This window comes from Oncorhynchus mykiss, chromosome 8 (genome assembly GCF_013265735.2).
Source record: "Oncorhynchus mykiss isolate Arlee chromosome 8, USDA_OmykA_1.1, whole genome shotgun sequence".
In the NCBI taxonomy this organism is placed as follows: Eukaryota; Metazoa; Chordata; class Actinopteri; order Salmoniformes; family Salmonidae; genus Oncorhynchus; species Oncorhynchus mykiss.
In genome coordinates, this window is record NC_048572.1 from 44,413,992 (window position 1) to 44,436,831 (window position 22,840).

The 22,840-nt window shown below is 41.5% G+C and overlaps 1 protein-coding gene across 3 annotated transcripts in view; it reads right to left on the reverse strand.

Annotated features, from left to right (window-relative positions):
- efr3a (EFR3 homolog A (S. cerevisiae)) overlaps positions 1–22,568 on the reverse strand; it is a 251,567-nt gene extending 228,999 nt beyond the window's left edge. Inside the window, exons 1-2 of one of the 3 annotated variants that reach the window (XM_021612602.2) lie at positions 22,392–22,568; positions 21,969–22,081 (exon numbers count right to left, since the gene is read on the reverse strand). In XM_021612602.2, coding sequence (XP_021468277.1) covers positions 21,969–21,978 — 10 coding nt within the window. In that variant the 5' untranslated portion in view covers positions 21,979–22,081; positions 22,392–22,568. Of the gene's footprint in view, positions 1–21,968 lie in introns of all 3 variants that reach the window. The other 2 variants (XM_021612601.2, XM_021612600.2) reach the window with 2 other exon arrangements.
- Positions 22,569–22,840: the final 272 nt, after the last annotated feature.

Sequence of the window (22,840 nt, forward strand, 5' to 3'; positions counted from 1 at the left end):
AATGTCTGCAGCATTGAAGCTACCCAAGAGCACAGTGGCCTCCATCATTCTTAAATGGAAGTTTGGAACAACCAAGACTCTTCCAAGAGCTGGCCACAAGGCCAAACTGAGCAACCAGGGGTGAAAGGCCTTGGTCAAGATGGTGACCAAGAACCCAATGGTCACTCTGCAGAGGAACTCTGGAGCTTTGTCAGAGATGGTTGTCATTCTGGAAGGTTATCCCATCTTTGCAGCACTCAACCAATCAGGCCTTTTAGGTAGAGTGGCCAGACGGAAGCCACTCCTCAGTAAAAGACGTGACATCCTGCATGGAGTTTGCCAAAAGGCACCTAAAGACTCTCAGACCATAAGAAACAAGAGTCACTGGTCTGATGAAACAAAGATTGAACTCTTTGGACTGAATGCCAAGAGTCACATCTGGAGGAAACCTGGCACCATCCCTATGGTGAAGCATGGTAGTGGCAGCATCATTCTGTGGGGATGTTTTTCAGAGGCAGGGGCTGGGAGACTACATTCATCTTTGCCTCGATCCTGACTAAAGTATAGAGAGGTCCTTGATGAAAACCTGCTCCAGAGCGCTCAGGACCTCAGACTGGGGCGAAGGTTCACCTTCCAACAGGACAACGACCCTAAGCACACAGCCAAGAAAATGCAGGAGTGACTTCGGGACAAGTTTCAATGTCCTTGAGTGGACCAGCCTGAGCCCAGACTTGAATCTGATCTAACATCTCTAGAGAGACCTGAAAATAGCTGTGCAGCAATGCTCCCCATTCAACCAGACAGAGATTGAGGTTGTCTCGTCAAATGTAACTACAACCATGCACAATGCACATTCACTAATAAAGACTAACTTCTTGTAGCAGGCATTAGGCTACAGAAAATAAACACAGGGCTCAATCTCTCAAACCCACGTCCTAATTATTAGCCAGCTAATCTTTATATTTCAGGTTTAGCCAGCCTGGATTATTTGCTAGCTAACAAGATTGAACAGTTGAATTGTTATGAACACACCCTTCTGTTTGTCTCCAACTGTTTGAAGAGGATGTTAGCCTGTCCAATTTCTTAAGATGTTAAAATCAAGTGGCCTAACTTATTTCTCAGACTGGCAACTCGTTCTCAATTCCTCATATAATTGTGTTTTATGCTTATTGCACATTTATAAAAACAGACTAGACAGCTCGCATAACAGTCTTAGGCTAAAATGCTACTAGCGGGTACCCCAATGCCACGTGTGACAAACTGAGCATTCAATTTCCAGAATCAATAGTCTCGTTTTAGTAGTGTCTGCTTTGCGCTCAATTTCAGTAGTCGAGACATAAAAAGGGTATCGTTAAAAAAAGTTTACTGTATTACAATAAAATAATGTCTCAAATGTGTTTTGATGTCCATATGACCGATTCTGCTGGACCAAACCGCAGATATGATATCTCAACTTTGTTGGCGTGAGAGGCAGGGGCTGTGTGTGTGTGTGTGTGTAAACCATTAGAGGAAGAGGCGAAGCGAGAGGTTTCACTCTTGCTAAAAACCTATCAACAATAAAGCCAATGCATTTATATAGCCTTATTTTGGAACGAAGTTTGTCCACCTGCCTTTCCCGACTTTGGGATAACGACTCCCATTGTTAGGGGAGTTCGTGCATCTCCTCATTATATACAGATCTCTGGTGTAAATGGGAAGGTGCACACAGCACAGAGGAGCAAAGGAGACGAGACCAAAAATACAATATGAGAACAAGCGGACATAAATGCATTAAAATGACAAATAACAAAAACATTGACTCTTGTGATACAGGCATTTGGAATATGCATACATTAAAAGGAATCAAATGAATTTGATATATCGCCTAGCCCTAGTTTGAGCCACCAGGAGTGTTTCCAAATTCACATGATCCGACAACAAAACCTCCAGCCCTAAAGTCATCCCACAGATGAAAAGGGAAGCTACCTATAATAACAACAATAATAATATTTTGTCATAGCTTACAAATCATTTTACCTGACCAGGTTTGGAGATCAGTAAAAACTCCAGCTCCCAGAAAAGACATACACATTTTGCCTCACCACTTCTGAACCTGTGGTGCCACCTCTGGAATTGCGTAGGTGTTTATCAAATATCAAGCTATGACATAATAGGAAAGCAAACAGAATCTCAGCTAAATGTCTGTTTTGCTAATTAAAAACAACAGATTATAGTTCAGGGAATAAATCTGTGTAGAACTACGATATTTTTGGTAACACTTGATGGTCCACCTGTTTACAATGCATTACAAATGCACTTAAAGTACCTGTTATAATTTGCATAGCGCACCAGACTTGCTATAAGCATTCATAACAGCTCACTCTTCATTTTGATAGGACAAAGGTGGTCATATGCATTTAACATGCTGTATAAGCATTGATAATGGCTCATTTATACAGAGACTATTTAAATGCATAAATACCTATAGTGAATTGAAAGCCAGGTGGCTTACAGAAAGTGCAACCAAAAACAACAGTATATTGAAAATATGTTCAGTGAACTACAAACAAAATGACCTAAATGTATTCCTCAAGAATTCAGACGCATTAAGAGAAGCAGCCCAGTCCTTTTCTCTACCATTTCATATCACTTTGAGTACCGAGGGGCAGAAAAGCCATGCGCAAAACAAAATGACGAAGGTGGAAAACAACAAGGCCAGGATCCATCAAGGTGCTGGGAATGATTGTGACCCTGTCCCATCCATCTCGGGCGGAATTACAGGCACTGCAAGGGAGAGAACAACGCCAGTGAGAGGAGGGAAGAAAAGAACGAGGGTGGAGGGGGGGGGGGGGGGGGGGAGTGGGTTGCTGCCAAGTGACAAATGAGCCCAATATAAAAAAGGCCCTCTCCCACATTCCACCTACAGACTATGAATCTCTAAAGAGCCCAAAAAGGGCATCAATCACCCGCCTATACAGGCAAGCACACTCTCGGGCCAAAGGCAGGTTTAAACAACAGTGTCCCAGAGGAGTGTCTCGCAACAACCTGGTCTGGCAGCATTAACTTCAAAGGGCTGGTACATTTTAATTTGGCAGATATAGCGGTCTCAAAAGTTCTAAGCTATTTTACATTGCAGAGGTTATATGGTGTGATTTCTTCATGAACAATACTTACTTTCCTCTCTACAGCACAGTGATTAGCTGGAGTGCCAATCATGCCAACTCCTTGTCACTCATTGACATGCCATAGGGAAAGGGGATACCTAGCCAGTTGCACCACAATGCATTCAAACTAAATGCGTCTTCGGCATTTAACCCAACCCCTCTGAATCAGAGGTGCAGGGGTCTGCCTTAAATCGACGTCCACATCGTCGGCGCCCGGGGAGCAGATGTTGTTGGGGGGTTAATTGCCTTGTTCAAGGGCTGAACGATAGATTTTTCCACCTTGCCGGCTTGGGGATTCAAACCTGGAAACTTTCGCTTACTGGCCTAACGCTAGGCTACCTGGAACCAGGCTGCAATGTGGATAGGATCTGACAATACACCAATACAGAAACTGCTTATTGAAGCGTGTGGTCAAGCATATTACACAGCACTAAAATGGACTTCAGAAGACGTGAGCTTTGTGCACTTAAAGAACATAACGACAGCTTTAAGGTCTAGAAATGATCAATATTAAACCAGGTTTCCATCCAACCAAGTACCTGTCAAGATTATTATTTTTAAATAAATAATCATGACAGAAAAAGTATAATTGTCTGAAAACCTTCCTATATGGTCGACAGAACAAAATACTTAGACAGGGGTGTAAAGTTTGTTTGTGAAATACAGTAATTGTCAAAAGTTCAGACACAACTAATCATTCATTTTTTTTTAAATTACATATTATTCTACATTGTAGAATAGTGAAGAAATCATGAAATAACACATATGGAATCATGTAGTAACCAAAAAGTGTCAAACAAATAAAAATATATTTTATGAGATTCTTCAAATAGCCACCCTTTGCCTTGATGACAGCTTTGCACACACTTAGCATTCTCTCAACCAGCTTCATGAGTCACCTGGAATGTATTTCAATTAACAGGTGTGCCTCGTTAAAAGTCAAAATTGTGGAATTTACTTCCTTCTTAATGCGTTTGAGCCAATCAGTTATGTTGTGACAAGGAAGAGTTGGTATACAGAAGACCGTCTTTTACCAAATAGGTGCATATTATGGCAAGAACAGCTCAAATAAGCAAAGGAATGAAGACCCACAGGAAAGGAAGACCCAGAGTTACCTCTGCTGCAGAGGATATGTTCATTGAAGTTATCAGCCTCAGAAATTGCCGCCCAAATAAATGCTTCACAGAATTCAAGTAACAGACACATCTCAACATCAACTGTTCAGAGGAGAGTGAGTGAATCAGGCCTTCATGGTCAACTTGCTGCAAAGAAACCACTACTAAAGGACACCAATAAGAAGAAGAGAATTGCTTGGGCCAAGAAACACGAGCAATGAACATTAACCTGGTGGAAATGTGTCCTTTGGTCTGATGAGTCCACATTTGAGATTTGTGGTTACTTATATAATCAAGATATATTTTTCTTCCACTTTGACAGAGTATTAAAGGTAGATTGTTGACAAAAAAATGACAATTAAAACCATTTTATAACAACAATGTAGAAAAGAGGTGTGAATACTTTCTGAAGTTGCTGTAGTTAATTGCTTTTGGTACAGCAGCATGTCATCTCTGATAAAGTGCACAACCATGGCAGACAAAGGTCCATCATTTTTTGTTTAAAATGTTTACCACCTAAAACTGGTGGATGTCAAAACCCTTTTTCTTTGTGAAGTTGAAGAACCCAGGGTGGTGAAAGTGCATGGTGATGAGCTTGATGCTCCTTTCCAATAACATTATGATCGATGCTTGACTGCCGTTGGAGAAATAATCTTGCTCTTTTATCCATAATAAATGTACTGTATGTACTGTAGGCTATATCAACACTATCTACAAGCTGTTGGCAAGAGTGCAAGTGCCAAGACCAGAGTGGGAACATTTGCTATATAGAACAAAACATTCTTACAGACAAAACCATCAGTAGATTTGAAAATGCAATAGAAACCCATTTAACTATTCAGTACTTGGGAATTGAACCACAAGTTATTTTTTGTGCACTACCTCATCACGCATAGCCTTTTATCAAGTTAGTTTGATGGAAACATCTCTGGTGTGAAAACGTGCATATTGTTTTAATACAGATTTGTAATATTCACATGAAAATCTGTTGCCAATTGGATTGAAACCTAGCTACAGAGACCAAATTTGAGACATTTTGTTGGTGCGACAGAATAAAAATTTACCTGCTTGTTATCATAAAATAACACAGCTGCACTCTCACTTGAGTGAAGAGATTATGTCCCACAAGACAAACTCAAAATGTCACTCAAAGGAAAATCACTTTGAGAACAAAAACAGAGAGGGTTCAAAAAGGAGTTCTGAAAGGCACCCATGTGGTTCTCCACTGAAGGTTGTTGAGCAACTAGGAAATGTTGCAACATGGGATGTCCACTAAATTTGTCAAGGGAAGGGAAAATGAAAACACCACATCAATTTAGGAAATAAATTGGAGAGTAAATTGAATGTGGAGCAAAACAAAAAAAACAGGGAAAACACACATAAAAGGCTTTGTTTCAGTACTTAAATAGCGAGAGCTAACAAAAAGGTGTTACTCTCTCAACATCTCAGAAGAACCAACTGAAGCCCAGGCCAGCAGGGCATAAACCAGCTGGGCTAGCACAAGTGAAACCTTCCAATTAAGGAGGTGGACAAGCCAGCACAAGTGTAACATATACTAACACCAATTGGTGCTCCCTCCAGCATGGCGACAATCCCATTTCCTCTGGGAATAAGTTTCCAGCGAGATAGTTGTTGTGGCACGCTTGAGATCACGCTAGAATGTCAGATGAGTGCTGGATCCCTCCGATTTGGCGCGATGAATGCGAATATTTCAAAGCAAAGGTAATTTTCTAAAGTATTCAGACCCCTTCCCCTTTTCCAATTTTGTTACGTTTACATACAGCCTTATTATAAAATAGATTGCATTTATAGTTTCTCAATCTACACACAATACCCCATAATTACAAAGTGAAAACAGGTTTTTAGAAACCTGTTTTCAGACCCTTTGTTATTCAGACCCTTTGCTATGAGACTCAAAATTGAGATCAGGTGCAGCCTATTTCCATTCATCATCCTTGAGATGTTTCTACAACTTAGAGTCCAGCAGTGGTAAATTCACCTGTCTATATAAAAGGTCCCTCATTTGACAGTGCATGTCAGAGCAAAAACCAAGCCATGAGGTCGAAGGAAATATCCGTAGAGTTCCAAGACAGGATTGTGTCGAAGCACAGGTCTGGAGAAGGGTACCAAAAAATTGTCTGCAGCAATGCGGGTCCCCAAGAACACAGTGGCCTCCACCATTCTTAATTGGAAGATGTTTGGAACCACCGAGATTCTTCCTAGAGCTGGCCACCTGACCAAACTGAGCAATCGGGGGAGAAGGGCCTTGGTCAGGCAGCTGACAAAGAACCCGATGGTGACTCTGACAGAGCTCCAGAGTTCCTCTGTGGAGATGGGAGAACCTTCCAGAAGGACAACCATCTCTGCAGTACTCCACCAATAAAGACTTTCTGGTAGAGTGGCCAGATGGAACCACATGACAACAAGCTTGGCATTTAACAAAAAAAAAAAAAAAAACCTACACAAGATTCTCTGGTCTGATAAAAACCAAGTTAATTTTTCATCCTGAATGCCAAGTGTCACATCTAGGAGGAAACCTTGCACCATCCCTACAGTGAAGCATGGTTGTGGCAGCATCATGCTGCGGGGATGTTTTTCAGCGGCAAGGACTGGGAGACTAGTCAGGATCGAGGGAAAGGTGAACGGAGCAAGGTACAGAGAGATCCTTGATGAAAACCTACTCCAGAGCGCTCAGGACCTGGGGCGAAGGTTCACCTTCCAACAGGACAACGACCCTAAGCACACAGCCAAGACAATGCAGGTGTGACTTCCGGACAAATCTCGGAATGTCCTTGAGCGGCACAGCCACAACATACGGAAGAAAAACTGACTGAAACAGGACGGTACTACCAATAAGAAACATCTCTGGAGAGACCTGAAAATAGTTAGCGATGCTCCCTTCCAACCTGACAGAGCTTGAGAGGATCTGCAAAGAAGAATGGAAGAAGCTCCCCAAATACAGGTGTGCCAAGCTTGTTGCGTCATACCCAAGAAGACACGAGGCTGTAAATTACAACTACCATATCTTTAAAAGCTCGGTAATCTGGCAGTGACCTCTTTCTACAATCTTTCAACATCAACGCTGCATTTAGGGGACCAATACACCAGCAATGATGGCCTCCATTTGGTGTCACACACAGCCCTTCAACTTCTTGTCTGATCATGAAGGGGGAGGGTTGAGACAGAAATAAAATGAGTGTTTGGCACCATACTGTGAGCTTCAAAAACCTGTTTGCCTTTTCTCAGCCAGCCACATATTCTAAAAATGAAAAGACCGCAAGAAAATGTACAACATTGTGTGCTGTCTAATTATTTGGTAGTTGCTTTTTTGGTTGTGTTCATTAGTCAACAAACAGAATAAAAACTGACTGAAACAGGAAGGTACTACCAATAAGAAACATTTTTCATTTTCCGTTGCTTGCCCTAATGAACACAGACCTAGATCATCCTATAGCACTAGTAGTCTGCCCACTAGCAGACATGGTATTCAGGCATACGTTTACTTTATGAAACGCGTGTTGTGCTGAAAATACATCTGTTCCAACCACCAAGGGAGAAGTTCATCATGATGTCCATCAAAACCAGGCAATTTCAGCTCAGCTCTCCCTTTCCCCTGTGCAAATCTGCCTGGTTACAGGACATAACAACAAAATCAACCCTCAACCAGTTGCAAAGGCCATAAAGTCCCATTACCCAAAAACCCCAGGCGGTTAAATCAGTGAATGTGCCATGGACTTAAACCAACTTTCAGTTAACCACCCCCTTCTCATCTAATGCTCTCCACTATAAATCAGACCGCAACTTAAAGATTATGGTTGAGAAATTCCTTGATGGATCAGCAAGGAAATCTCAATTGGTGAGATAAGGCAGATTAGAGATTTTCTCTGGGAATAGGCCGCAACCTGTTGAACTAGAGCAACCGGGGGGGGGGGGGGGGGGGGGGGGGGCAGAACCTCCTGCTATGTAAACCCCTATATAGACGATAATGAATGGGCTTTATGGTTTTACAGCTATCCTGTGAATAGGTAACATGTCATGGTGCTGTCCTCATAAAAACGTACAGTGTGTCTGTCAATTGGTTCACAGCTGTTGGGGTTAAGAAAGCCTAGTTTTGGAGAGCCATAGGTTGTGCCAAGCAAAAAAACAGGAAACTAACGCTATATGACTTCAAAAATCAAAGTCAGTTTGCTTGGTTGAGTGTTTCAGGAGGGGGTTGGAGGGAAGTACAGGAACTATAGTTAACAAAAATATGGCCCCATGTTTCATGAGCTGAAATAAAAGATCCCATAAATGTTCCAGATGCATAAAAAGCTTACTCCTCTCAAATGTTGTGCACAAATGTCTTTACATCCCTGTTAGTGAGCATTTCTCCTTTGCCAAGATAATTCAACAACCTGACATGTGTGGCATATCACTAAACTGATTAAACAGCATGACCATTACACAGGTGCACCTTGTGATGGGGCAATAAAATACAATGCCACAGATCTCTCAAGTTGAGGAAGCATGCAATTGGCATGCTGGCTGCAGGAATGTCCACCAGAGCTGTTGCCAGATAATTTACCATATGCCGCCTCCAACGTTGTTTTAGAGAATTTGGCAGTACGTCCAACGTGCCTCATAACTACAGACCACGTGTAACCACACCAGCCCAGGACCTCCACAACTGGCTTCACCGGCGGGATCATCAGAGACCAGCCACACGATTGGCTGGGCGTGACTCCACCCCTGCCCAGTCATGTGAAATCCATAGATTAGGGCCTAATTAATATATTTCAATTGAATAAGCTTTTTTTTTCACTAATATTTTTGTTCAGTATAGTTCAGATCCCAGAATCATTGTGAGTTCTGCTATCATCTGAAGAACCTATCCCATGGTGCACCATGTTCAATCTTCACACCAGGGGTGTGCTCATTAGGAACCAAACAAGAAAACAAAAGGAAACAGCAGTAAACGCTTGTATAATCAGAGAAGTGATGGTATATAACTTTCACAATTGAGTATACATCCATATAAACAGTAAATTACTGTCATTTTTTTACCAAGCCTGATAGAAAACAATTACTGCCTCTGAAGTGAAATGAATCTGTATTATTAATCTACTTGACGTGCCAGCAACTGCATTAATCAAATTATTAGGTCTAGCCAATGAATCCTATTGTAAAGATCATTTTCCATGGACTACTGACCTTCATATTTTTCCTGGGACAAATGCACTACTCGTCTCCTTTCTTGATTCATTTCCAAGAATGGCAGAATACAAGAATCACAAAAGGTTTATTTTACTCAATATAGGCAACTTCAGCTTAAAAGTCTGCATTTTTTTGTCAGTTTAAATTAAACTGCACAATCCAAAAATCTGCCAATGCATCCTTAGAGATGATTTATGCGCAACTTTATTATATCAAGGTCCATATCAAAATGGATCCTGCAAAGACCCAACTATTGTTGAGGGTGTTGGTGTGGCATGCGTTGCAGAAAGGTTACAGCTAAAATAATTATATTCCATTGCTGTAGGAAATGCAATACAATATAGATTAGCAATTTACTCAATTGACCCACCCCCCCCTCCCAAAAGTCAGAAGGTATGTGTGACATGGCTTAGCCTGTTACGGTTAAGAACGGGGGGGGGGGGGGGGTATATGTAAATTTGATATATGAATATGTATCATCATCATCCAGACAGTCTCCATAATCATGCACGCTGTGAATTATGCAAAGTCATCACTCAGTGGATTCCACATAGCCATAAACCTAAAGCCTTCATAGCAAAGTGCTGTGCTGCCTCGACCACTATTCCTTATATGGTACACTACCTTTGACCAAGGCCTAGGGCACTGGTCAAAAGTAGTGCACTATGTAGGGTATAGGGTCACATTTTACAGACATACACAAGGCCTAATTGATCCACTACTGGCGGCCATCTACCCCCCCAAACTACAATTTCAAAATATACATAATTAACACTAGACCCCCCCCCCTCTCCGTCCTTCACTTTTCCTAAATAAGTCTATTTAAAACACACAGCCGTTGTCAGAATCTTAATATCACAAACAGAACTGGAATTTTAGGAAGGCATGTCATTTTTGGGTTTTCCTCCGTTGCCGTCCCCCAACAGCACGGTCCGCTCCTTCTGACAGTGCAGTGCCCAGCTGATAATCACCTCGACATATGCCACGAATGTGAACATATACTATAAGGAAATAACAGATCAATTCAGAAAAGTATGGGGAGAATGGTTGAGTTGAAGAACAAGGGGAAGCGAACGATGCCTAATGTAATCACCAATTGTGAATGAAGAACAGGGTGGGCCATTCTATTGTATCCATTGTAATTATATGCTTAATCTTAAAATGGTATGTTACCTATATCAGTTCACCAAATCAAAGCAGTCTTATCAGTCTACTCTGACCCACTTGGAGTAGGCTACACAGAGCGTGCATAATTGTACATGCTGCACAGCTGTCAATATCTGGAAGAATATCCACATCGGACAGCAGGTGAGCAAACGAGTGTTGGAGAATGTGGTGATGAGACTTGTGGAACCTTACATTGGGAAGGGGAGAAATGTCACCATGTACAATTTCTTCACTTCGCGGTCATTGGCAAACAAGTTGATTGCAAAGAAAACAATTCTGGCAGGCTCCATGAACAAAGAGATGCGGGAATTCTATCCTCCAATAAGGCACCTGCATTGTGGTGCAAAGGTTCTGAAGAATGACAAGACAATGTGACACAGAGGAAAAACAGAGATTATTATGGACTACAAGCAAACAAAATGTATGTAGAAGTGTGTCAAGCAAGGTTAAGTTAGAAATAGTGTCAACTGTTAAGGACAAGGGATAACAACTACATTTAATCCAACTCATGCAATTGCGTGACTATGCACACAAGCACAAGCTGACAATTGACTATTTTTGCTGTCATATCTACACTTATATTCATTATAATGTATTTTTTTTTCTTTACAGTCTCTCTCAAACTCTGTCAGATTAGATGGGGAACGTCTCTGCAAAGCTATTTTCAGGTGTTTGATTGGGTTCAAGTCCAGGCTCTGTATGGGCCACTCAAGGACATTCATAGACTTTTCCTGAAGCCAGTCCTGCATTCTCTTGGCTGTGTGCTTAGGGTCGTGGTCCTGTTGGAAGGTGAACCTTCACCCCAGTCTGAGGTCCTGAGCAGGTTTTAATCAAGGATCTCTGTACTTTGCTCCATTCATCTTTTCCTCGATCCTGACGAGTCTTCCAGTCCCTGCTGCTGAAAAATATCCCCACAGCATGATGCTGCCACCACCATGCTTCACTGTAGGGATGGTGCCAGGTTCCCTCCAGACGTGACACTTGGCAATCAGACCAGAAAATCTAATTTCTCATGGTTTGAGTCCTTTAGTTGCCTTTTGGCAAACTCCAAGAGGGCAGTCATGTGCCTTTTACTGTGGAGTGGCTACCATCTGGCCACAATACTAGAAAGGCCTGATTGGTGGAGTGCTGCAGAGAAGGTTGTCCTTCTGGAAGGTTCTCCCATCTCCACAAAGGAACTCTGGAGCTCTGTCAGAGTAACCATCGGGTTCTTAGTCACCTCCCTGACCAAGGCCCGTCTCCCCCGATTACTCAGTTTGGCCAGTCAGCCAGCTCTAGGAAGAGTCTTGTTGGTTCCAAACATCTTCCATTTAAGAATGATGGAGGCCACTGTGTTCTTGGGGACATTTTGTGTTACCCTTCCCCAGATCTGTGCCTCAAAACAATCCTGTCTCGAAGCTCTATGGAAAATTCCATCGACCTCATGGCTTGGTCTTTGCACTGTCAACTGTGGGACCTTATATAAACAGATGGGTGCCTTTCCAAATCATGTCCAATCAATTGAAATTACCACAGGTGTCTCCAATCAAGTTGTAGAAACATCAAGGACTATCAATGGAAACAGGATGCAAAATAGCTCAATTTCCAGTCTTATAACAAAGGGTCTGAATAATTATGTAAATAAGGTATCTATTTATTTTAATTTCCAAACATTTCTAAAAACCCGTTATTTATCGCTTTGTCATTATTATTGTGTGTAGATAGTTTTAAAAATGTTCCTCATCAATTTTAGAATAAAGGTTGTAACATAACTAAAATGTGGGAAAAGTCATGGGGTCTGAATACACTGTATAGGACATTGGTAGAGTTGCAGCAGGTTTAAAAGCTGTGGCCCAGGCCGGGGACAGTCCGTTGACAGAGAGCACCATGAGGGGTAGGAAGCGAGAATATAGGCTTCACCAAGATAACTGAGGGATTGGGCTTGTGTGTCTGGCAGCGGTCTGGCTGGTGAGGGTGCGTGTGTCTAGGGGGCAATTGAGTATGAAAGACAACAGATGACCTCCGGGTTTAGAGCAGTTTTAACGCAGCAGCACAGCAACCAATTGCACGTCTCCAGTCACAAGGGAGAAGGACACCTGGGTAATTCAATGTGGTGTCAAACAAAAACAGAGGTGTTCTCTTTTCTTCAAATAGCTGGTTTGTGTTCATAAGGCATCAAATTGAGGAAAATGGACAGACACAGGAAGGGACTACCTAGGCGCTTATAATGACATTGTTCAATAAGAAACACTGATTTCAATTTCCTGGTGGTTCACTATCATTTAATATTTTATTTCCAAACATCAGGTGGCTAAACGTGGGGATGGTCCCTGCTGTGTATCAGCAAAGGGACTAGGAAAAGAAGAAGTTGGATTTACTGGTCAGTCGGGAGGGGTAGAATGGGGAATGCATATAGTGAAAAGGGGAGAGGTTTAGAAAGCTGTGTCCCAAACATCTTATTCGTCATCTAAAATAGTCGCCATGACAGAATGTTGTTCAATGATGGAAAAAGCTTACATAATGTAAAACCGAAAGAGGTAAGTTCGAGACTGGAACAGCGGAAGGGTGGATATGGTCCTGGGGAGCTACTAGGAGTGCTGGTTTGTGTTAAACCCCAGCTTTAAATAACCAATTTCAAATAATTAATGTCTTGGACCTTGTCTCAAGTGGTTTAGTACTAGGCTGGAACCAAAGCCAGTACAGACCCAGTATAGCTCTCCCAGGACCAGAGCTGGAGATCCCTTGGGTCCTGGTTAAAAGTAGTGCACTGCATAGGAAATAAGCTGCCATTTGGAACTCATGACAAAGTGGACTACTAACAGATTACAAAAGCGGGCGTATCGATAGGGGCATTTGCAGCTACTGCATTTTCACTTTCAAAAAGTACACAAACAAGAGCCGGTCTCTTGCTCCCAACTTCATCATACACCCCACCCCAGGCACAAAAAAATATATATATATTAAAAATAATAATCATAATAATTAACACACCCTACCAGAGTCGTTCTCCGAATCCATCTCATCAGCTGGGGTGGTTTGCATAAGACCTGGCAGGTACCTACACCTCTGACTTTTTCCCCCCTCTCTCCCTGTGAGCCTCAGCTCTGACCTTGCAGTGCTTCGGTTCTCCTTGCTAACAGCAGAAGTGCTGAACGGTGCAGATAGCAGCACTGCAGCAGCAGCCTAGCCGGGGTGGCTATGGTGGTAGTTCCCTACTGTATGCCCTCATTGGGTAGCTGCAAATGTGCAGTAGCTCAAACAAACACAAGATGCAGGGCTGTCCCATTACTATGCAAGCGGTTAGAAATGACAATATTCACTGGCTAGTTTTGGACCTGGTATTTGGCCAAATTAGGTGATCTGCAGGTTTTTAAATCATCCATTTGAGAGTATTTACTCTTGCGTGGGATCGGTCCGGTTTTGAAGTAGTAGAGATTTTGGCATCTTGGGTGTGTGTGTCAAATTAACAACAGACCCAGGTGGCTAAAGGCAGTAGCTGCACTTCCATGCCCATCTATTCAGCACAATAGCCCAGCCTGACACTGATTTGAGTCCTTGGTGGCATTGTTAGAGAGTCCTTTACCAGAGCCCTTCGATGTTTCTCTTCCAGAGATGTACATTGAAGATAACTGAGGAAAGGGCATTTTACAATGAGAAAAACAGTGATTGCAAAGAGCCCAAGGAATCCTAACTTGTAAAGTTAAGGGATAGTTCAATGCAGATATAAAAAAAATGTTGGACCAAAAACCCGATGCAATGTAAAATTGGGAACTATCCCTTTAATACACCATCTGGTGTGATTACATTATTTGTTGTAATATAAGTCAGTACAACACATGCAGGTTATGCAACACATTGATGTAATTGTGCGGTCAATTATACCCTTAATTAGCCAATGAGTCACAGCTGTATGGACTTGATCAGCACATCGCAGCTTGTTCAGCCTATAGTGCAAAGGAGAGCGTAGCATGCCTTTATAGTGCACACACCCAAGGCATACAGTTAGTATTGAACAATGCTCTGTGCATGTGGTGAAGCTGGTTTGCCAGAAAATATTTAAAAGACTGATAATATGACATCAGGGGATTTATTATAGATGCAATGATAGGCATTAGTTGAAGCGCGGTGTTAATTCAAGTCTCCCTACCATCATATTTTAGCCAATCTCGATGAAGATTTGCGAAACAACTTGATTGGCGGTACACAATATACTCCCTGCCTCTTGTAATGAGCCGTCTGACCGTTACCAAGAATCACATACCAGATTTCTTTAACAGGGTCGTTAGCAATTGATTTAAGAGTATTTCTTGGACGGCCCTATGGGACTACCAATCACGGCCGGTTGTGATACAGCCTGGAATCGAACCAGGGTCTGTAGTGATGCCTTTACCACTGAGAAGCAGTGCCTTAGACCGCTGCGTCACCCGGGATCCACTCGGGTTAATCAATAAATACAAAACATTTTGATTAGATAGGACCAGGATTAGAGTTTTTGCCTTAGAACTGCACAGCTGATTCAAATCAGCTGTGTAGTTCTAGGGAAAAAGCAAAAAATGTGCAGCCATTTGGGTCCCCAGGACCAGGATTAAGAAACACTGAGCGAGGTAGCTAGCTAATGTTAGCTTGATTGTACAAAGTCCAGCAGCTAGCCTCTATAGCTAGTTACTAACACCAGTCAGCTGAAAATTAGCTAGCTAAAGAACAGGCAGAGAAAGATGTCTAGTTTGTTACACTAATAACTTCAGACATTAGCTAGCTAGCTAGAGCCAGACAACATCAGTTGAAGCTAGCTAACAATAGCTAGTTCACCAGTCCTACATTTTACCACAGAACATGTGGTAAAATTGCAACACAGCTACCTACATACCCACTACCCAGACACATACAATGGCTTGCGAAAGTATTCATCCCCCCTGGCATTTTTCCTATTTTGTTGCTTTACAACGTGGATTTTTTTTTTTGGGGGGGGGGGGGGTTGTATCATTTGATTTTGAAGATGCAATTTTTTTTATTGTGAAACAAACAAGAAATAAGACAAAGAAACTTGAGTGTGCATAACTATAACCAAAGACAATACTTTATCGAGCCACCTTTTGCAGCAATTACAGATGCAAGTCTCTTGGGGTATGTCTCTATACGCTTGACACATCTAGCCACTGGGAATATTGCCCATTATTCAAGGCAAAACTTCTCCAGCTCCATCAAGTTGGATGGGTTCCGCTGGTGTACAGCAATCTTTAAGTCATACCACAGATTCTCAATTGGATTGAGGTCTGGGCTTTGACTAGGCCATTCCAAGACATTTAAATGTTTCCCCCTTAAACGACTCAAGTGTTGCTTTAGCAGTATGCTTAGGGTCATTGTCCTGCTGGAAGGTGAACCTCCGTCCCAGTCTCAAATCCCTGGAAGATTGAGCCACCTACCCAACCAACCAGACAGCTAACTAGCCACCTACCCAACCAACCAGACAGCTAGCTAGCCACCTACCCACCCAGACAGCTAGCTAGCCACCTACCCACCGAGACAGCTAGCTAGTTACCTACCCAACCAGACAGCTAGCTAGCCACCTACCCAACCAGACAGCTAGCTAGCCACCTACCCACCCAGACAGCTAGCAGTAGCCTATACCATTAGTATCAAAGTATTTGGGGGCTCTCATCCCCTGATAAACTATGGAAATGTATACTTTACGCAATAAGTACATGCCTATGTAACCTACTTTCCTGGGGCTATCCATGCCAACATCACCAATAGGCTAAATATGTCAAACACACAAGCTACTTGTGTTAGCTTAATAACTAAAGTGTTCGTTTACATTTCACTGCCGATTTTGCAAGCTGGTCATACTAACAATGTGCTTATATGCTTGGCTTCACCTGGCATCCTTGGTGCTCTGTGTAGTACAATGCAGGAGGCAGACCAGGGACAACTCTTTGCAGTGGGTTATAATGTTACTGTTTACTTCAACAATCCGCTCTGCAAAAATAATGACAAAGACCCAGTGAAATATGAAACACACCTGTGCGCACACATACACAAAAATAGGTCTACTTTAAAAAGTGAAAATCCCCAAAACAGGAAATTTCACAAAGGGAAAAGGAATCTTAAGCATACAATTCCATTCCCAAAAAGATACGTGACATAGGCGATGGAAAAGCATTGTATTTATATATATTTAAGCCAAATCCTTCTTTACCGAACAAGTCTTTGGTGATGCATACAAATTACAGTTTGCGAAAAAGGGGGAACGATCCTTAATATGCCTGTACCACCAAACATCCAATTCCTTAATAGTAGATCAAAACAATGCAGCCATATGTAAGTTGCCTTTTTAATGCATTTGAGTTTCACAATTAGCATCTCAAAGACAGACAGCAGGGTGTATGTATATCAAATCCATTATCTGGCAAGGCCCATCATCCCTCGACTCCATTGAATTAGCAAAGAAGCCAGTGTTAAGTTTTCTATACACAAAGACAAAAATAACAATGGAGAAAAGGCGACTGACTTTGCAATTTTACGCAACCGCCATTACATTTTGGGATGCATCTAGACATAGCTGAATTCCATGTGTAATAAGCTTCGACATCAGTTGACTAATTTCAAAGTTGTAAAACTTGACCAGGGTTGCATTCAGCAGGCACACATAGGAGAAACTGCTCTGATTGGAGAGGTTTTGGTGCCCTCACATTGTGTGCTACTGAATGTGACCAGTCTTCCAGAGGTGCAACACTACTATGGGGTGTATTCATTTAATGTACAACGTTGAAAAACATTTTGTACCAGAAAACAAATTAGTTTATTACAATTGACAAATTTAGGTAGGTCCCTCCCCATTTAGGCTGGTTTGCTTATGTTTAAATAAAGGTTAAAAATAAAAAATAAATGCACTTGGAATGAAACAGGGAAATCCCATTGAGACCAAAGCCTCCTTTGCAAGGGAGCCAAGCACACAATATTTACAATTCCAATGCAATAAAAACATACAATATTTACAAGCAATTTAAGATAAGTAATCACCCAGCCGTCTGAACTTCCCTAGCGGCACCAAAACACGCACCTTTCGAACCTTTAAATGAAAATGCAGATCTACCTTATTACTCAGTGGTGACCGAACGAATTTCCAGAGTTAGCCATCCCGGTAATTGAGTCTGGTGACGCATGCGTATGTCTGGAATTTGTCTAAACATCTGAAACGGATTTAGGCCTACACTTGGGAAACCAGGATCCTGTTCAGTAAGGCACGCTAAAGTAAAATAAAAATGTCACTTATCTAACAAGTTCAGGTAGTACCTCGCCATTTCAAAATGTTTCTTCCCTACCAGTCACAACCCAGATATGTGTGTGGACTTGATGGCAAATTAAGGACCTTAAATTCAATGATTGAAAGACCTGTAATTCATGGATTCATTGACTACCAGTGAGAAGATAAAACCAGTAGACACTGCACGACCTCAATTATTAATATTGTGTGTAAACAGATCATGGTCTTCCCTTCAACAATGGGGGCACTCAATGGGCCTAATTTGTCGATCATATTTAACCAGTTGGGAAAATGCTACACCGACTCAAGAACAGTGTCCAGGCCCTCTAGGGCAACTTCACCCAAGGGAATGTTAGAAAGCAATCCAACTTGTCATCTCCATCAGTCTTCAGTGTAAACAAGGCCTTCGTCTGTGGAGAACAATTAGGCCTACACTTCAAAACAGGGAACATGTGGAGTTCTCAGCTGAACAATGGTGTGCAGGGAAACAATGGGAAGACACAAAACAAAAGTACAGCACTACACTAATCAGCTGAGACTGCGGTGCTGCTGAGCCTTTTTTCTTTTCTTTTTTTTCTTTAATAACTCCCCCAGCTTCAGTCAAGCCTTGGCGGACATAATAGCAACGGTTTTGTCTTAGCTAATTACTTAATTGAGGTGCTTAACACTTTAGGTGTTAATGAGTAGATAAATGGCTTCATTGACAAAATCTCAAACCATCCCTTTAATATGGAGGAAATTACAGGCACTGGAGCTAATTACAGGGTTTTTTTCTTAGGCGGGGCGTCTAAGTGGTAATTTTCAGTTTCAGTGTCAACTTAAATGACCCAAACCAGATAAATATATCTTCTGATTGTGTTCTAACTCATATACACAACATATACAGCCCCAGTCATAAGTCTAAATATTTTATATTTGAGATTCTTCAAAGTAGCCACCCTTTGCCTTGACAGCTTTGAACACTCTTGGCATTCTCTCAACCAGCTTCATGTGGCATTCACCTGGAATGCATTTCAATTAACAGATGTGCCTTGTTAAAAGTTCATTTATTTATGTCTTAATGCCTTTGAGGCAATCAGTTGTGTTGTGACAAGGTATGGGTGGTATACAGAAGATAGCCCTGTTTTGGTAAAATACCAAGTCCATATTATGGCAAGAACAGCTCAAATAAGCAGAGAAATTACAGTCCATCATTACTTTAAGACATGAAGGTCAATCAATTTGGGAAAAATTCAAGAACTTTGAAAGTTTCTTCAAGTGCAGTCGCAAAAACCATCAAGCGCTATGATGAAACTGGCTCTCATGAGGACCGCCACAGGAAAGGAAGACCCAGAGTTACCTCTGCTTAAAGAGGATACTTTCATTAGAGTTGCCAGAGTCAAAAATTGCAGCCCAAATAAATGCTTCAGAGTTCAAGTAACAGACACATCTCAACATCAACTGTTCAGAGGAGACTGTGAATCAGGCCTTCATGGTCGAATTGCTGCAAAGAAACCACTACTAAAGGACACGAATAATAAGAAGAGACTTGCTTGGGCAAAGAAACACATGCAATAGACATTAGACCAGTGGAAATCTGTCTTTTGGACCGATGAGTCCAAATTTGCAATTGTTGGTTCCAACCGCTGTGTCTTTGTGAAACGCAGAGTTGGTGAACGGATGATCTCCGCATGTGGTTCCCACCGTGAAGCATGGAGGTGGCGGTTTAATGGCGCTTTGCTGGTGACACTGTCTAATATATTTAGGGTTCAAGGCACACTTAACCAGCATGGCTACCACAGCATTCTGCAGTGAAACACAATCACATCTGGTTTGCGCTTAGTGGGACTATCATTTGTTTTTCAACGGGACAATTGACCCAAAACACACATACAGGCTGTGTAAGGGCTTTTTTACCAAGGAGAGTGATGGAGTGCTGCATCAGATGACCAGATGACCTGTGTGTTTTGGGTCAATTGTGGAGGCCAGGTCATCTGATGCAGCACTCCATCACTCTCCTTGGTCAAAAAGCCCTTACACAGCCTGTATGTGTGTTTTGGGTCAATTGTCCCGTTGAAAAACAAATGATAGTCCCACTAAGCGCAAACCAGATGTGATTGTGTTTCACAGATGACCATTGACCAATTGAGATGGCTTGAGGTGAGTTGGACCGCAAAGTGAAGGAAAAGCAGCCAACAAGTGCTCAGCATATGTGGGAACTCCTTCAAGACTGTTGGAAAAGTATTCCAGGTGATGCTGGTTGAGAGAATGCCAAGAGTGTGCAAAGCTGTCATCAAGGCAAAGGGTGGCTACTTTTAGAATCTCAAATATATTTTGATTTGTTTAACACTTTTCTGGTTACTACATGATTCCATAGTTGTAATATCTTCACTATTATTGGACAATGTAGAAAATAGTAAAACTAAAGAAAAACCCTTGAATGAGTAGGTGTATCCAAACTTTGGACAGGGGATATATCATACACACACACTTTTTGTATTATACCATCTTTGAGCACTAACAATCAAATAAATCTTGACAGTCAGGGTGAATCTGAAATTCCGGAGAAATGCCCATTGATTTTGTTTTTATGTTTGAGCAGAGGAACACAAGATTAGCCATAGCAAAATGCATAGAACTGCAGGACATTAGCCATAAAACTAAACAATTGTCCTTTAGCTCAATAGAAAAATGTTGAATTGCAGAAATTTGCTTTACAACAGCAACATTTTTCCTATGCTGCCAAGAAAGCTAGAAAGGTATGATCGAGTTTACACTTCCAATAAACTGTGGTGAGGTCAACATAATGAAACGGTCTACAAATATTTTCATTAAAAAAATGTTTGGAACAATTTTTTTTTTTTTTTGGGGGGGGGGGGGGTTGCAAACATCCCTGGGTCGCCGCTTTGCCAGGGCAAGAAAAGGTTGAAAACCCCTGCTCTAACACACACACAGGCCATATTCCACTGATAGATTGGCCTAAGCAATATAAATGTATGAGGGTATCATGTTACAGCTGGGCAATTCCACAGTAACAGAATGACCCGGAGACTCATATTTCTCACTTCAAAATCTACGCAAAACAAAAACCATTGATTTCAAATTCAACAAATCATACGCTTTTTATGCACAAGGACTACTTCGAAAATGTACACAGAATGTCACAAAAACACATTTACTGGAAGAACGGTGCAGATGCTAAATTTGTTAACATAATTACGTTCATATCTCCCTCAATTTATGTGACCACATTTTCCAAAAACGTTTAAATATCTGCTCCGGATTAAGACTCAAAGACACACTGGCTCAAAATATATGCATTTGTTTAGATAGCGTCATCGTGAAGCATATGAAAATAATTTAGGGTGGTTTACAGACAAATTAGGGCTCTATTCAATCAGTAGCCTGACGATCCGCTGTATAGCGCAATTGACAATTAAAAGGCAAAGTTCCCGCTGGTTGCAGAAATTACCTTAAAAATTTGAACATAATTCAGTTATAGGGCCACATTATTTTCAAGCCACTTCGAGAAAGTGATTTTCGTCGCAGGTTAGGAGAGCATTTTCTCCAACCCTAACCGCAGGCTCCTACCCTGCTACGAAAAAGTCACCGTTATCGAAATGGCGTGAAAAGTGCGTTTCCCGTCAGCGATACACATTGAACCCAGCATTTAATCTTTGACATAGAACGTGCAAACACATCCACTGTCAAGCAGAAACCAGGCCTTGTGTTTACCTTTTTTATTTTATGTCATATTGCCCACAGTCCTAAACGTAGTCTTCAAATCAAGGTACTGACAACTAATTCAAACACCACAATTGCATTTCTACAAGGCTAATTCCACCAATGCCTATAGAATCTCTCATATTTGAGTTGAGTGAACATACAATGTTGCGACACACAAAACGACGCAACAGAGCGATTTCCTTGTGCACCCAATAAATGTCTGCTCGATTTTAAACAATTGTTGATGGCCCTGATAATTCCATCAAAACCATGCTTTGAACACCTTTGGATGGACAAATGACTCATTGTGAAACACGCTATGGGTTGAACAAGCGACCCCCTTCGTCAATGTACCGCTGTTGATAACAAGTACCACAACCTTTCAATTTAAAACATCCTTCAAAAACAAATCACTTCGCTTACCCGCTGGCATTCTTCCGCTAATGTACCGCAGTTCCTCTGACGTGGGCAGCGATTGAATCTTCTGTTTTGCTACATGTAGTTTATATCGTCCGTATTCTCCGAAATCGCTGCTCCTTCACTTCATCAAATTACATTGAAAGAGGGTCGATCAAGGGCACACTAACATTAAATCATGAACGAGTTCAGTCGTGAATTCGTTAAAACGTTGTGTAAACTAAATTAAAGGTTTATTCAAAAGTCTACGTTTTAACATCACCTACATAAATGGCACTGTGATAGACTATAACGCAACCTACCTATGTATGTATATAAAAATAATAATAATTACTCGGTGGATTCGAATGTCACGAACATTGATATAGATTCTAACGTATGTTGCTCAACGATACAATGTAACATTCGAAGGTTTTAATGGTTAAATACCTGTAAACTACGCGGATTAACCCCCACAGATTAGGCTACAGCTTCCTGTAATAGGACTGCTTTACATTGAGGGACAACACGGAAGTAGGAGTCGCTCTTGAAGCGATATGTCACCTCTTCGCTCCTAAACAATATAATGTATTACATATTTCTCTGTTTAATGGGGGAAATATAGGTATTTGGCAAGTTAGTTATTCTTACCAGACAATTATTTGAAGGGGACTGTCACGTTTGCTTATGCCAACCAATCAATAAGGAAGTGTGACCTAAAGTAGTCCCTCCCACTAGTACCAAAACTTTCATACAGGAGCCATGTTTATGCATGACAGTCATTTTAGCCTGCCAAAGACAAGCAATGGTCACTGCTCTTTGGTATTACTCCAAGTGAATTTATATACAAAAACGATAGCCTATCGATGAAGTGGTGAAGTCGTAAATCAGCATGGTAA